The sequence below is a fragment of the Danio aesculapii genome, chromosome 1 (genome assembly GCF_903798145.1).
Source record: "Danio aesculapii chromosome 1, fDanAes4.1, whole genome shotgun sequence".
Taxonomy (NCBI): domain Eukaryota; kingdom Metazoa; phylum Chordata; class Actinopteri; order Cypriniformes; family Danionidae; genus Danio; species Danio aesculapii.
Window position 1 is genome coordinate 35,906,093 of NC_079435.1, and position 16,636 is coordinate 35,922,728.

General features: G+C 36.1%; 1 protein-coding gene across 2 annotated transcripts in view; it reads left to right on the plus strand.

Annotated features, from left to right (window-relative positions):
• trim2a (tripartite motif containing 2a) overlaps positions 1 to 13,011 on the plus strand; it is a 50,557-nt gene extending 37,546 nt beyond the window's left edge. For both annotated transcript variants that reach the window (XM_056459521.1, XM_056459528.1), the window contains exons 6-12: positions 5,178 to 5,904; positions 7,685 to 7,788; positions 7,901 to 8,068; positions 9,178 to 9,346; positions 9,798 to 9,868; positions 10,587 to 10,727; positions 12,310 to 13,011. In XM_056459521.1, coding sequence (XP_056315496.1) covers positions 5,178 to 5,904; positions 7,685 to 7,788; positions 7,901 to 8,068; positions 9,178 to 9,346; positions 9,798 to 9,868; positions 10,587 to 10,727; positions 12,310 to 12,462 — 1,533 coding nt within the window. In that variant the 3' untranslated portion in view covers positions 12,463 to 13,011. The remainder of the gene's footprint in view (positions 1 to 5,177; positions 5,905 to 7,684; positions 7,789 to 7,900; positions 8,069 to 9,177; positions 9,347 to 9,797; positions 9,869 to 10,586; positions 10,728 to 12,309) is intronic.
• Positions 13,012 to 16,636: the final 3,625 nt, after the last annotated feature.

Here is a 16,636-nt window from a genome sequence, read left to right on the forward strand (position 1 = left end):
GGAATGTTTACTGGATCTGAAGTATAAGGCGGTGCAGAAAGTTTAATATCTCCTATTTTCTGTCTAAAGCCTTCTATTTTATCACTGAAAAAATTCATGAAGTCATTACTACTGATTTGTGGTGGAACGTTTTGTTCCAAAGATGACCGATTATTTGTTAATTTAGCGATGGTGTTAAATAAGAATCTAGGATTGTTATGATTATTTTCTATCAGTTTGCTGAGGTGCTCAGCCCTGGCAGATTTTAAAGCCCCCCTATAGCTGGACATACTGTCTTTGTACGCAATTCTAAAGACTTCTAAATTAGTTTTTTTCCATTTACGTTCCAGGGCACGGGTTGCTGTTTTGAGAGCGCGGGTATGACTATTATACCATGGTGTAGTTTTATTCTCTCTAGCCTTTTTTAGTTTGATGGGTGCCACAGTATTTAGAGTGCTAGTAAAGATGGCATCCATACTGCTGGTTACTACATCAAGGTCATTTGCGTTTGCGGGTGCATTTCGAAGTAGAGAAAGATCAGGTAAGTTATTTATAAATTCATCTTTGGTGGATGGAACAATAGTTCTACTTGAAAAAAAATCAGAAAACTATTTTAGAAAATTGACATGGGGTCCTGGGGGTCTATATATGGTGATTAGAGCGAGAGATAACATAGGTTATAGGGCATAGTGTTGGAAGGACAACATTAAGCGCTAATACTTCAAAGGAGCTAAACATAAGTCCGTTTCTTTGATTAACATTAAGAATATAACTAAAGATTGATGCAACTCCACCACCACGACCAGTTTGACGAGCCTCATGTTTATATAAGAATCCTGGAGGAGTTGCTTTAAACTAATATAGTCATTTTGTTTCAGCCAGGTTTCAGTGAGACAGAGTGCATTAAGATTGTTATCTGTTATTTCATTTATGATAAGTGCTTTAGGTGCTAGTGACCTGATGTTTAGGAGACCAAGCTTCATGACATTTGTATTTTCACTTTTTAGTGGTTTTTCTGGTTTAATTCTTAATAGATTATTTCTGGAGCACACAGTACGTTTGTTTCTTGATCTAATAATGCGAGGAAAAGACACAGTTTCTATGGGGTTAGCTAGGTATGCATTACTGTTATTTATGTGGGACAAATAGGAGTCTGTATGGCTAAATTGTGAATTTTGTGAATTTTTACTTACTAGTCAGATAGAGCGAAGTATTCTGGAGATGTAGTCCGACAGGAGTTCAGCTCCAGCTCGACTGGGGTGCAGCCCGTCAGCGCGGAAAAGCCTAGGACGCTCCCAGAAAAGATTCCAGTTATTAGCAAAGAGCAATTTCTGTTCTTCACACCATGTTAATAGCCATTCATTCAGAGCAAAAAGTCTACTGAACCTTTCATTTCCTCGGCGGTAGGTAGGAAGCGGTCCAGAAACGATGATCTGGGTGGCGGGCGAGGTGCGTCGAACCGTCTCGATCAGGCTCCTGAAGTCCTTCTTCAGGATCTCCGTCTGCCGGAGCCCTGGCTCTCGGCAGCGCTCAGGATAGTAGGTATTTGTGCAGAAATATTCTTAACTCGGGCACCAGGGAAGCAGAAAGTGCGTACTTTGTTACATGCAGCAGTTAACATTTAACGTAATGTGTTTATGTTAAAATAATGTATTTCTGGATAAAGATTTCTACACTTTATCCTGTCAGTTTAACAGCATAAGATTTTTATTCATTCATTTTCTTTTTGGCTTGGTCCTATTATTAATCTGGGGTTACCACAGCAGAGTGTACTTCCTACTTATCCAGCAAATGTTTTACGCAGCGGATGCCCTTCCAGCTGCAACCCATCACTGGGAAACACCCATAGACATTCATTCACACATACACTACGGACAATTTAGCTTACCCGATTCTCCTATAGTACATATTTTTGTACTTGTGGGGGAAACTGGAGTACCCGGAGGAAACCCACACAAACACGGGGAGAACATGCAAACTCAAACCAGTAACCTTCTTGCTGTGAGGCGATTGTGCCACCCACTGCGCCACCGGGCTGCCCAACATAAGATTTTTTTATATATAAATATCAGTTTTTGTTAGTTATGCCCCAAAATGTATCAAGAATTTTGTGCAAATACCAACAATTATGTTATTCAGAATGATTTCGTACTATTCCAATGTGCATCCTTTTATATATTAAGGAAAACAAAAACGTCAGGTCTTCTGTAAGATGGATTGTCACACATTTGACTAATAATCGAGGCCCAATTCTTCAAAAGGAGTCCAGTGGAATTTTGGATCACAGATTGGATCAAATCTTGGCAATGGGTTTTTCCAAAGTAACAGAGGGATTTTGAATTAAGATTAGACCATGTAATCCAATCTTACATTTTATTTGGATCAAATCTGCCCTTTGAGTAATTCAAAACTTTAAACTCAGATTGGGATCTATTTGATCCAAAACAACAACAACAACAAAAAACCCAGGATTATCCTGATCCCATCAGAAGGGTGGATTGAGGATTCAGTTTGTTTTTGTTTGTTTGTTTGTTTGTTTTTACCAAACAAACCAAATAAAAAAAGTTTAATTTATTAAGTGAATGATAACATACTTAATGGTTACTGATGATATAAAAATTCATACATATTTGAAGCCTATATGAAGCATGTCACATCTAATGAGATATGGTAAACAACAAAACAATATCAAAGCAGTATTATATTAGAACAAACTAAAAAATGTCAAATGTTTTGTTGATTTCAGTGTTTTAATGGTAAGAAACTGAAACAAAAAATGGCTGTTTGTGGCCAGAAGAATTTTGCCTACCTGTTGTTCTTTGCTAAGACAATAGGCTACACTGTTTGTTCCATTTAAGGCTTTGGTAAACAGGATTTGGTGATCCTGAAATTTGGTATTTGGATCACAGTGATCCAACCCAATGTTCCTCTAAAAACTGTCATACAAGTAAGATAAATCAGTTAATCCAGGATAGTAAAACATATGATTTCCAAATCTGCACCAGTTTGATCCAGATTACATTTTTTGAAAAACTGGGCCCTGGAGATAATGCAGAATCTGAAATATTTTCTCTTAGATACAGTTTAAAAATTTTAATCTACTCCGATTTAGACATTTGGACCCCACTGCATTATGCCACTTATATGGAGGTATGTGCGTCATTGCCTTTGTGTGACGATGCATCTCTGTGGCTGCAGGTTTGTGTGCAGGTCTAAATATTTATAGTGTGAACAAACCTTTTAATCTCTTTTGGATTCAGGAATGTTTATTTGTAGCTTGTTGAGCATTTGGCTACCTAGAGCCAGGACTTGAACTCGGGTTGTGTAACCACACTGCATGTAATAGTGCTGCCAACAAATCTGTCACCTCTAAACACAAGTTGTTGCACATGTACAGTTATGGAACATCTAGCTTTGGTAAAACTGAGTTTGTCTCTTATAAATAAATATTTGAGATTAATTTGAGATATTTTTGTTTATGAAAAACAAAAATGTACAGACATTTACTACAATTCCACAACTTAAAACTTCCTAGCAAAAAAAAGGAGTAATTGCATTTACATATAAAATTAATAATAGTATATATTAATGGATTAGTTTACCCCCCAAAAAATGAAAATTCTGTTATTAATTAACCTCATGTCGTCACCTTCGTTTATCTTCACAATACAAATGAGATCATTTTAGATCAAATCCAAGAGCTCTCTCATCTTCCATAGACAGTAATGGTCTGAGACATTTAAAATCCAGAAAGGGAATCAAAAATAATTTTAAAACATTTCATGTCACTTGGAGCTCCAAGAACACTTTTTGTGTGGCAAAATAATTGTAATAATGAATTTTGTTTGCCTGTCATCGGTATCAGATCAAGGTGCACATTTACTATGGGCAGTTTGACACTGGTTGTTGCGCTGCTGACTCTAATGGCAATACATTGTATTTCCCGTAGTAAACATGGTGAACAAATTGTCCACAGTCAGTGTTCAGGCCTTATCCCATACTGCTGTGTCAAGAACTGTGCAAAAAAACTCAAACTCCTTCAGAATGATCTGAGAGACTGAAAGGGCATGCAAAATATTATTACTTTAGGTAATTACTGCTAAAAGGGGATCTACAGGCATCTGAACTATAAGGTGTCTTAAGTTTCTCACACATGGCTTTTCCATCTTGGCGTATTTGTGCTCATTAAATAATGGCATAATGTGAGATGTTGTGATGTTGTTCATCTTAGGCTTTATCTTCCAAATTTGAAAGGTGCAGTATGTAAGATTGACGCCAAGTGGTTGACATGGGTATTGCAGTCCAAATTCAAAACATGAGGTTATTTTCACCCAGCCCCTCCTCCGACGTCACACACATACAGATTGCCAGATTGATAGCACAAACAGGAGCAAGCATGCTTAATTATTGAGCCTACTGTACACCGTGTCCTTACTTTATGCAAAAAAGGAGAATAACTGACTTTAGCATTGTTATTCAGATAAACATATTATGGTATTATTATGCTTTAGAGGAGTCAAAAACATGCAGCAACTTTAAGAACTGCAAAGCATTGTATTTTTTTATTATGTCCTGGGATGAAAAACAATTAAATTCAATAGGGTTTCCTAACCTTTTCACATAATGGACCCTTATCACACTTCTGGGTTTCTCAGCAGTGGACATCGTCATAGTTGGGTGAACGTAGAGTGCAGTCAATGGGAGAGTACAACAGTATTTGCTCAAGTAATATAAATATTACAAATAAAGTAAAATCAAGACTTTAAGAAAAGGAAAAAAAATAGTGTGAGACTGATAACGGCAGCCAGAAGAGAGAACAATGTCAAATTCACTGTCTAGACACTGCATTAGCAACACCTCGCATAAGTGGTAATTAGTTTTTTGTAATTTCACGCAAAGATGATATAATACATGTATAAATACATATAAATGTACATCCTTTTTTTTTTTGTTATCAAAATATTAAAAACTGTCAAGGATTTATGATGCTGATGACCGTTAAACGTGTCATGAGTCTTGTGAAAGGGGTCCATTGTTTCTCAAATGTAGTCAAATGCAATTGCTTATCAGTTCAGTGAATCGGCAGTGGCATCAACTCCACCTCTAGCTAAATTTTGTCTCACTGGCAGGAAAAAAGATTGCAAAATGTGACCATTTACTCACAGAGCCCTGATATATGATTTGTATGTGATTTGCAGGTGTTGCAAGCTCAGCTGGAGTCGCTGCTGCAGGGGCAGGATGGCATACGCAGCAGCTGCAGCTTCACCGAACAGGCTCTAAATCACGGCTCTGAAGCTGAAGTCCTATTGGTCAAAAAGCAGATGAGTGAGCGTCTGGATGAGCTGGCCAATCAGGAGCTCCCGCTGCGGCCAGAGGAGAACAATCAACTGGACTTCCTGGTGGAGACCGACGGTCTTCGCAAATCCATCCACAACCTAGGTGCCATTGTAACTACCAACGCTGTTGCAGCAGAAACTGTTGCCACCGGTGAAGGCCTGAGGCACTGCATTGTGGGACAGCTGACGTCTGTCACAATAACAACTAAAGACAGAGATGGCGGGTTGTGTCGGACTGGAAATGCTCTGCTCATAGCTGATCTTTCTGCTTCTGATGGCAGCATTGTCGGAGAAGGCAAAGTCACGGATCATAAAAACGGCACTTATGAGTTTGTATACAGTGTGCCATGTGAGGGCCGCTTCACGCTCACGCTCAAGCTCTATGATCAGCACATCAGGGGCAGCCCGTTCAGCATACGAGCCAACAAACCCACAGACATCTCTCTTACTGCAGATGTGGACAAGAAACGGCTCAAATCTCCAGGAAACAGCCATGTGAAGCAACGGGCCATCAAACGGCCTGCCAGCATGTACAGCACCGGCAAACGGAAAGAAAACCCAATTGAAGATGACCTCATATTCCGAATCGGTATGATGAGCATTAGAAATCAACATTACAAAAGTCACAGTTAAAAGGAATTGCTTTTGTTTGAGAAAACCAGAAAGTTTTATAAAAATATGTAGAGGAACTTGAGCTGAAATACACTCAAACTTAAAAAGATATTTTACTCAGCCTTTTGAATTTACTCACATTTAAGTGGTTCCAAACTTTTATGAGTTGTTTTTTTTTCTGTTGAACACTAAACATATCTTGAAGAAAGCTGAAAACCTGTCACAACTGACTTCCATAATAGGAAAAACAAAAACTATGGAGGTTCATGGTTACAGGTTTGCAAATTTCTTCAAAAATATCTTCTTGTAATTCTTAAAAATTTGCATCAAATGAAGGTGGAATAAAAGACAAAAATGATTTGGGTGAACTATGCCATGACAAATTGAGTCCCCCCTAACTATTGGGTACGCCTAGGACCCTGGGTGATCCTATTGGTGGTAAAGTCTAGATCGGATATGTGGCCAGCCGGAAGTGCGATATGCACATCAATATAGCAGCATTTTTTGGCGACTCAATAACAATAAATAATATTTTTACAGTACTATGATGGTTGGGTTTAGGGTTGGGATGGGGGTAGGCGATTAAAAAAATATATAATTTATTGGGTAATTAAATAGATGGCATAAATAATACTCTGTATAACTACTGTTTTTACATTAATGTGACTGTTGGGGTGGGGGTAGACATTAATAAAATACAATAAATAGGAAATATAATAAACAATATAAATAATTCTCAGCTATAAAAACTTCCGGCTGCAACCATATCCGATCTAGCAACAACCACTATTGGTTCACTGGAGTTATAATAGGTATGGTTTGTAGCGCCTGATTAAAAAACATAATAATAAATAAATAAATAAATAAATATGTTTTAATTATTTAAACTATGCCTGTCTTTAACTTGTAGTTACCGATAATAGTTACTAATATGATAAATCTCAAGACTAGAATAGACTATAAAAAGCCCTAAGCGGACTCGGTTGCAGGGTGGACTCGATTTCTCGCTACATCGGTGTCCTGCATATTTTCATCAGAAAGGGCCTTAATCTGAGTCACACATAGACCCATGTCTTCATGGACAGCCCATCTGTTCCTCCTGCTCAATGGAGGTTTTTTGGGTCAATGATTTTTTGTCCTATAACTCTCAGGATCTTTTAAGAATTTAAAATGAATTTATTATTGCATCCAACCTCAGCAGTGATTGTGTGCATCAAGTCTTTTTACCTTTACTCTTCACACTGTCATGACCTCCTGAGGGTAATGAAAGACATATTTTTGTGCAAGACCTTGGTCTTAAATTTTGATCTGCTGATGAACAGATGTTTGAGTTTAAATGAATTTTTATACACATTTCCTGCTCTTTCTTTTGTCACTTGCTCCATTTCTCTACTTTTGACGTTTTAAAGCTGTACTTACAAACTGGTTACGATCCACCAGCACGAAATGTAGTCTTAATATTATGATCAGGAATGTACATCTTGAAGGCCTTGTTTACATCTCGTATACAGGATTCCTTCATAATTGACTCAGAAAATCAACTACTTTTCCCCTTAGCTCACTTCATTTGGTAATACGTGAACAGCAATTACTCTCAGATCTGCACCAAAACAATTGTTCTGAGATTGCATGAATGTTGAATATTTGGGCTAAATATATTTGTTTTGTTTCTAATAATTTGAAACCTCACTGTGACGTTTTTGTGCATTTAATTTGCATTTAATGTTTATGTTAATATAAAACATTTTGTACCAAAGGAACAAAAGGCAGAAATAAGGGTGAATTCACCAATCTCCAGGGAGTTGCTGCTTCTTCTGTTGGCAGAGTCTTAATAGCGGATAGTAACAATCAGTGTGTTCAGGTATACATTCCACATGTTTCAATCTTTTTGTTCTGTGGGTTGCTTAATGCCTGTTTATTAATGCCTGTTAATGCCACAATTTAGTGTTGAATGTAAATTGTGTTTTTTGCAGATATTTTCAAATGATGGCCAGTTTAAGAGTCGTTTCGGAGTCAGAGGCCGATCACCTGGACAGCTCCAACGACCTACTGGTGTTGCTGTGCACCCCAGTGGTGACATCATCATTGCTGACTATGATAACAAATGGGTCAGCATTTTTTCCAGTGATGGCAAGTTTAAGGTACAGTATATGTATCTGCTTAAGTTTTATTTTAAAAAATGTACACTTTATTTGACATTTTTTAAATTAAGGTTAATTTGTTGTTGCTAGATGCTTGATTATAGCAATTACCTTTACTATTGTGTTTTCCAATATAAAAAGTTACTTAAACCCCAAAATGGAAAAGCACTTTCTATTTAATTAGTCTCAATTGATTCTAAACTGTGTCAATTTCCTTTTTCATTTGAACACAAAATAAGATATTTTGAAGAATGTTAGAAACCATTGACTTTCATAGTAGGAAAAACAAATACTAAGGAATTCTGTGGTTAATTGTTTCCAACATATTTAATAAAAAGCTAAACTTAATTTGTGTTCAACAGAGGAAAGACATTAGGGGCAAGTGAAGAGTGAGTAAATGATGACAGATTTTTTCAAGTTTGGGTGAACTATCCCTTTAAAGCATAGGTCATAGGTCAAACTCAATTTCTGAAGGGCCGCAGCTCTGCACAGTTTTGCTCCAACCCTATCAAACAAAGCTGATCCAAACAATTGAGGTGTTTAAAAGAGTCATGAACACCTTCATTAGTTGGATCAGCCGTGTTGAGCAGGGTCTGTCTGCTGATTGCAAGACGGGGGGTAACATGAATGGGCCTTAGGGGCGTAACTTTTAGTTATGGAGCCATGTAAAAACTGTTGTCTGCAATATGGAGCTTTACATCAGTTATTAATGTCTACACCTACTCCACACCTAAATCCAACCATCAGTTATTAACTTCTATACCTACCACAACCCTAAACCCAACCATCGTTATTATTAATGTCTACACCTTCCTCAACCCTAAACCCAACCATCACAGTTTTTAGCGTACAGCCGCGAGTTGCAGATGCTTGCATGGTTCAATGGGATCTTGAAAACTACAAGTTATGCCCCTTCACCTTGCACCCCTGTTTTGCAATCTGCAGACAGATACATTTGGCTGTGTTTGATCAGGGTTGGAGCAAAACTGTGCAGAGCTGTGGCTTTCCAGGAAGTGAGATTTAGACCTTTGCTTTAAAGCATGTATATAAATGATCTATTTAAAGCATAAATACTTTTTTCTCTTGTGTCTTTTTTTTTTTTTTTCCAGAGCAAAATTGGCACAGGGAAGCTCATGGGTCCCAAGGGTGTATCGGTTGACAGAAACGGCCACATCATTGTGGTAGACAATAAATCTTGCTGTGTCTTCATTTTCCAGCCTAATGGAAAACTAGTCTCCAAGTTTGGCAACCGAGGCAACAGTGACAAGCAATTTGCAGGTGCTTGCTTTCATTACATACTGGCACTTAATGTGCACAGCCTTCTTGTACAAGTTATGATAGATAGATAGATAGATAGATAGATAGATAGATAGATAGATAGATAGATAGATAGATAGATAGATAGATAGATAGATAGATAGATAGATAGATAGATAGATAGATAGATAGATAGATAGATAGATAGATAGATAGATAGATAGATAGATAGATAGATAGATAGATAGATAGATAGATAGATAGATAGATAGATAAAGAGGTCACAAAAACATTTGAACTGATGTTTATATCAGATGAAATTGGTAATGTGTGATAAGCATGCTTGTCATTGGCCTGGTTTACGCCAGGTATTACCATGCATTTTTAGTGACAAAGTTGTAATTTTAACATAAAGTTTTTTCCAGATGCACATAAAAGGACAAGCTAATACTTTTATCTTTCCTTTTCGTAGGTCCTCACTTTGCAGCGGTGAATCAGAATAATGAAGTCATTGTGACCGATTTTCATAATCATTCTGTAAAGGTAAAATGTCTGTTCTGAAATATATTGCCAATATGTCAATATTTTAATCAAATATCTTGATGTATTATGCTGTATCCACCAAAAAAACTGGAAATGTCAAAAAAAAGCAATTAATTGAATTGAAAAAGTTTAGTAAACCCTGTTGCCTTTAAAAAAATATATTGAGTAAACTAAATGAACTATGTGCATGATTATAAAAAATAAGTGAAGCCAACTTAAAAAAAGTGAGTAAACCATTTATCAGTTGGAACTGTTAAGTAAAGTCAACTTGTTTTTACTTGTCGGTGTTGCTTTTGGTTGCAAAAACACAGATAATCTACAGGCCTGTTACTGGTAATTGATTTCAGATGTAATTTTGTCTCTGACTTAAAATGTCAGAACAGAATGAACAAAATTACATTCAAAATTAAAATGTGTAACAACAATTTAGTCACAGTTGGTTGGAACAGAATTTGCCCCACCCCACCTCCACTGTGATTGGACAGCTGGCCAAAAATGACAGTGGTGAGTGCTGTCTTATACCCAAAGTCACACTGTTTGACTAAAAAAAAAACAAAAAAAAAAACACTCCCATTGAAAACAAATGAAAAAAATATGCAAATGCATTGGTGGACACACTGCCTTATGCGAGCCATTTTTACCATAATGTGCTGACTTTTTAAAGAGCAGATTGCTACAGAAATGTTGTATTAATGCGGTTTGTGTTTTGATGTTGTAGGTGTTCAGTCCAGAGGGTGAGTTCATACTGAAGTTTGGCTCAAACGGTGAAGGAAACGGGCAGTTTAATGCACCAACGGGTGTGGCAGTAGATGCCAACGGTAACATAATAGTGGCTGACTGGGGCAACAGCAGGATCCAGGTAACAATCTTACCCCAGCTGATCTGTCAAAATTAAGATATGTAGCAAACTGTTAAAGGGATAGTTTACACAAAAATAATCGTCAGTACACAAATTAAGATATTTTAGATTAAATCTGCTTCATAGACAGCAATGGTCCAGACTCGTTTAAATTTCAGAAAGGTGCCAAAAAACATTGTCAAAGAAGTCCATCTGTCTTCAGTGGTTCAATCTGAATATTGTGAAGCTACAAGAATAGTTTTGTGCACATTTAAAATATATATACATTACCGGTCATAAGTTTGGAGTCAGTAGGATTTTTAAATGTTGTAAAATAAGCTTCTCCTGCTCACCAAGGCTGCATTTATTTCATCAAAAATACAGTACAAATTGTAAAATAGTGAAATGTTATTGCACTTTAAAATAACTGTTCAAAAGTAGTTTATCATTTAGTTTGATAATTTATTCCAGTGATTTTAAAGATGATTTTTCAGCTTCATTACTCCAGTCTTTAGAAATCACTCTAATATCTTATTAAATTATATTATATATATTATAATATATTATTATTATTATTATTATTAATAGTAATAAAAGCAATAATGACTGGACTAATCATTTAATATATAATAAATTTAATAATAAACTATATATAATAAGAATGCAGTTATTTACAATTGTAATACAAATGTAAAAATTTTACTGTTTTTTTACATATAATAAATGCCGCTTTGATGAACAGAATACATTTCTTAAAAAACAAACGTACCCCAAACTTTTGACCGGTAGTGTATATATGATTATATTTATTTATTAATATATTATTATAACTTATTCAACAGTTTCTTCTCCTCAGTGTCAGTATAGGATGCATGTATACCCGTGTTTGACTTTTAATTTTTAAACATGCATCTGAGAAACTGCATCAAAAGAGAGATTGTTAATTATTAATAAACTTAATTGTTTTTGCAAATTTATGTGGATTGAACCTAAAACAAATAAGTTGTCCCAAAAAAAACAAATAGTTAGAAAAACTGTCTATGGAGGATTACCTTACTGTCTATGGAGGATTAGGGAGCTTTCCAAACTCATCTAAAATATCTTATTTTGTGTTCCCCCAAAGATGGACAAATGTCTAATAACTTAACTAATGGCATAATTTTCATTTTTGGGTGAACTAACCCTTAAAACTAAACTATTAGCTTTGAAAAAGTAGTTTTTGTTAGTTTTGATATTAAACAATCTCATTAACCTAAAGGGATAGTTCACCCAATTCTGCCTTTATTTACCCTCGCAAAACTGTTTGAATTTCATATTTCAAACACAAAAGAAGATATTTTGAAAGCTTTAAATCTTCTGTAGTATTAGTCTTTCTTACTTTGGAGATTAATGGTTACTGGGTTTTCAGCTTTGTTTAAATTATTTAGTTTTATAAGAAATAAACTTATAAAGGTTTGGAACCACTTGAGGGTGAGTACATAAGTGTGTGAATTTTCAGTTTTGGGTGAACTATTATCTCTTGAAGGTGTAAAATGTCATCACATACATTTAAGTCCTGGATGATGTATGGTTTTGCACATAACATCTTTATATTATCTACCAGGTGTTTGACAGCAGTGGCTCATTTCTGTCCTACATCAACACGTCCGCAGACCCTCTTTATGGTCCACAAGGTCTGGCTCTCACCTCAGATGGCCATGTTGTGGTGGCAGACTCTGGAAACCACTGTTTTAAAGTATACCGTTATCTACAATAGCACTCTCATCTTTACAAATAAACACTTGCACTTATTCCTTAAAGCTGCCGCCCTTGTGCCAAACCTGGACCCTCGTATTGCATTCAAGTCATGCTGTTGTGGCCTCGTTTGTGACACCCTCACCTTGAAGAGAAGGAAATGAGCTTCTTCGTCATAAGTTGTGTGACCGAATGAGTTTCTTCGTCATAAGACTAAAACACAATGGTTTTGTCATTTAAAGCAGTGTTTCTGAACCATGTTCGTGGAGGACCACCAACACTGCATGTTTTGGATGTCTCCTTTGTCTGTCACACCCATTACAGGTCTTTCAGACTCTGCTAATGAGCTTATAATCTGAATCAGGTGTGTTTGGTTAAGAAGACATGGAAATGTGTAGAGCTGGTGGTCCTCCTGGAACGTGGTTGAGAAACACTGGTTTAAAGGAACAGTTTACCAAAAAAATTAATTCTGTTATTTACCCTCAGGTTGTTCAAATACAATGTTCTGTATAAAACATGCTTTATCCTGAGCACTCTTGTCTAAATAATTAAAGTGAATTATGACCATGAATGCTGCTCTATGTTCTTAGCCATACGAAGCCAACTCTAAAATCAAATATAGTTTTTAAGAGATTATAGCACTGACACATTTGTGCTTCATTTGTACTTCAAAGTAAGCAATATTATTAGCTACTATTACTAATACTATTAGCTTGCTTTTTAAAGTGCAGCATCCACGGTGCTCACTGAGCAGTATAGAGTCCCGATCAATATACTGGGGTGTTAGGGCCCACACAGACCGCAGGTTGAGCGCCCCCTGCTGGTCTCAATAACACCACTTCTGGCAGCAACCTAGCTTTCCCATGTGGTCTCCCATCCAAGTACTGACCGAACACAGTCCTGCTTAGCGTCAGTGGGCGACCATGTGATACAAAACAATTGTACATTTGAATTTGTGATGAATGAGAACTATTAAATGGAAATCTGAGACTACTGTAGGGAAACTTAATGTCATTTCTAGTCAATAATATTATAAACACAAATTGCCTTGATTTTATGCTTTTAAATGAAACTTGTAGTGCAACGGTCGTGAATGAGGGAGCCCCTTACAATTTTGATTTCATGATTGTTTGCAGAGCTTCAAGTATTTGTTTATTTGAATGATTCAAGTCTTTGTTTCAGTGCATTTTCACGCACTAGTCATTTCAGTTTCACTTTAAACTAAACTATGCTTAATGTTCATCAAAAATGTTGTTTATAGCAAATTGTGAGACACTTTTGTAAAAGAGATTAATAGTTTAAATGTCACTATAATTAATGTTTGTGTTTACATTATACCTACATAATGTTTTTGTGCACACATATAATAATAATAATAATAATAATAATAATAATGAAACATTTTGGCAGCTCATTACACAATTTTACCATAATTTACATGCTCAACCCAGATGATATTTATTTCAAAACCAATAAAAATGACAATAAAAATCACTCAGAGTAGAGATCTAGCTACACTAAGTAAAAAAAAAATTGACAACTTAAAATTCAACTACAGGACGTTTTGTAGTTTACTCAACTTAAATTGAGTCTAGTGCAGTAATTGGGTTGGAAGTTGAGTCAATTAAAAAATGTCCTGAAGTTGGTCGCCTTAATTTTAAGCTGAGTCAACATTTTTTACAGTGTATTTTGTGTTTTAAAACACATTCACACAACCGTTAATCAACATATTTGTGATTTAAAATGTGATTGCAATGATGGTAAATGTTATTTGATTTAGGGTTGCAGCTATTTTACATTATTCCAGCATTTCTATAAACATAAGTCTGACTTTATCTGTTGCAGCATATTTTACGAGAAATTAAGTCCATTTTTCTTTCCCACAATTTGGTATATAAATATGTTATGTTCATTTTACAGACTAATTTTTTGGTGCCCATGTTGGTTTTCATTATATGAAAGAGAATGTTTATTACTTTCCTCCCCAAAATACACCTGTTTTTCTGCATTGAATGGAAAAGATCAGTAGTATTTGGAACAACATGAGGGTGTGTACAGTCAAGTCTGAAATTTCGGGCTGTAAATAAAATTGCAGAATTTATTTTTGGTTGAAAGAAACTAGATCAGGGGTCCCCAAACTCGGTCCTGGAGGGCCGGTGTCCTGTATATTTTAGTTTCAACCCCAATTGAACACACCTGAACCAACTAATCAAGCTACAAGAAACTTCCAGGCAGGTTTGTTGAAGGAAGTTGGAGCTAAACGATGCAGGACACTGGCCCCCAGGACTGAGTTTGGGCACCCCTGATCTAGATTGTTATTCTGTTCTTCACTTTTGACTCAAAACGCTTTTCAATAAGGTTAATATTTCTACTGTATGTTGTTCTTTTCATAACACTCAGATTAAGGGAACTTGCACAAACTAACAGCATGTTTAAAGTTCTGCAATTTTAAAAAACTATTGAATGTTATATTTGTGAACAAGTGAACAGCCACCCCATGAAAAGATCTCACTGTATTGGCCAGTATAGCCATTATTGGGCCAGAAGTATGTTTTAAGAGATATCAGGAATATTTATTGAATATGCCACAATTTAAATGTGCTTGTCTGATCGTCTGATGTGCGCAGATGTGGTTGCTACAATGTTTTGTATGATGCAGTTACATCTAATCACTGTAAACCTTAATATGCAAGAAACCAATCACTTGATATGCTCTTTAGATATGGTAAAATATTTATTTTAAAGATGCAATATGTAAGCGCTTTCCATTAAAATATCCAAAAAAAAAACAATGGAACAGGGTTTTATGAGTTCAAATTCAGAGAAATAAGCAATTCTAGTGACATGAGCCATATAGTTGTTTCGCTAATGACGTCATACACCCTCGATTTCCAGTTTTGTTTAATAGGGAAGCACCCAAAAAGCTTTAATATGCTGTGCATTTTGTTAGACCACAGGTGTTAAAGCCAGTGCCTGGAGTGCCGCAGCTCTACACACTTTAACTCCGACCCTGCTTCAACACACTTTAACTGTAGGTCTCAAACAAGACTGAAGGACTTAATTAGCTTGATCAGGTGTGTTTAATTAGGGTTGGAACTAAACTGTGCAGCGCTACGACCCTCCAGGAACTAGCTTTGACACCTTTGTATTAGACTGCACTGAGTAGCATTATAACAGAACATGAACATTTATTTAGTATAAATCAGGGATGTTAAACTTAATTCTTGGAGGGCCGCAGCCCTGCACAGTGTAGTTCCAACCCTACTTAAAGACACCTGATCAAACTAATTAAGTCTTTCAGTCTTGTTTGAAACCTACAAGTGAAGCTGCGGTCACACTTGAATTTTCTTCCTATAGACTTCCATTCATACAAACGCTCTCTGGACAGAAATTTAAAACATGGAGCAATCGCTTGCTTTTTAAAATGTCTAATCATCTTGTTTAATCCAGCCCCTTTTCGCAGCGCCGAACGACAGAACTTCACACACCCAAAGCCTAGTGTGACCATAGCTTAAGCGGGTTGAAGCAGGGCTGGAACTAAACTATGCAGGGCTGCGGCCCTCCAGGAATTGAGTTTGACATCCCTGGTATAAATACTATTAATTTAGTATCCTCACATGATCACAATTGGAAAAATTGGAAGAGGTTGACTGTGATGAATTAAAAGCTCCACTGCTTTCATCTCTCATCAGCGATCTTGCTTTGCTTCAACAGCTTTCAGCCTCCCGCTGCTTTATAATCAGACAATACATTTTAATTAATTTAGTGAAGATTACATTTGTGAGTCCTGTAGGATGAAAGGAAAACAATATCTCCCATGATTCCACATTTATGTCACATTGTCATCAAACTACGCCTTTGTTGTGAATTCATGCCCTCTGGTGGTGAAAATTATATATTGTGCCTTTAACCCTTTCATGCATGAATTATGAAAACTATTATTGTTGTACTTTAATATGATGGTAAAATTGAAAACTATTTTTACAAAAAAAATTTGATTTAAAAATAATTGAACTGTTCACATATGTGAACACCATGCAACGAAGTAAGGAAAATGGGTCAAAATGGAAAATATAAAAATCAATTATTACCATGTCAACATGGACATCAGTAATCAAATTATTTGTCTTAATCTTAATCAAAAGAATTGAGATCCAGATTTGTTTTTACATTATTGTGACTGTTGGGTTTAGGGT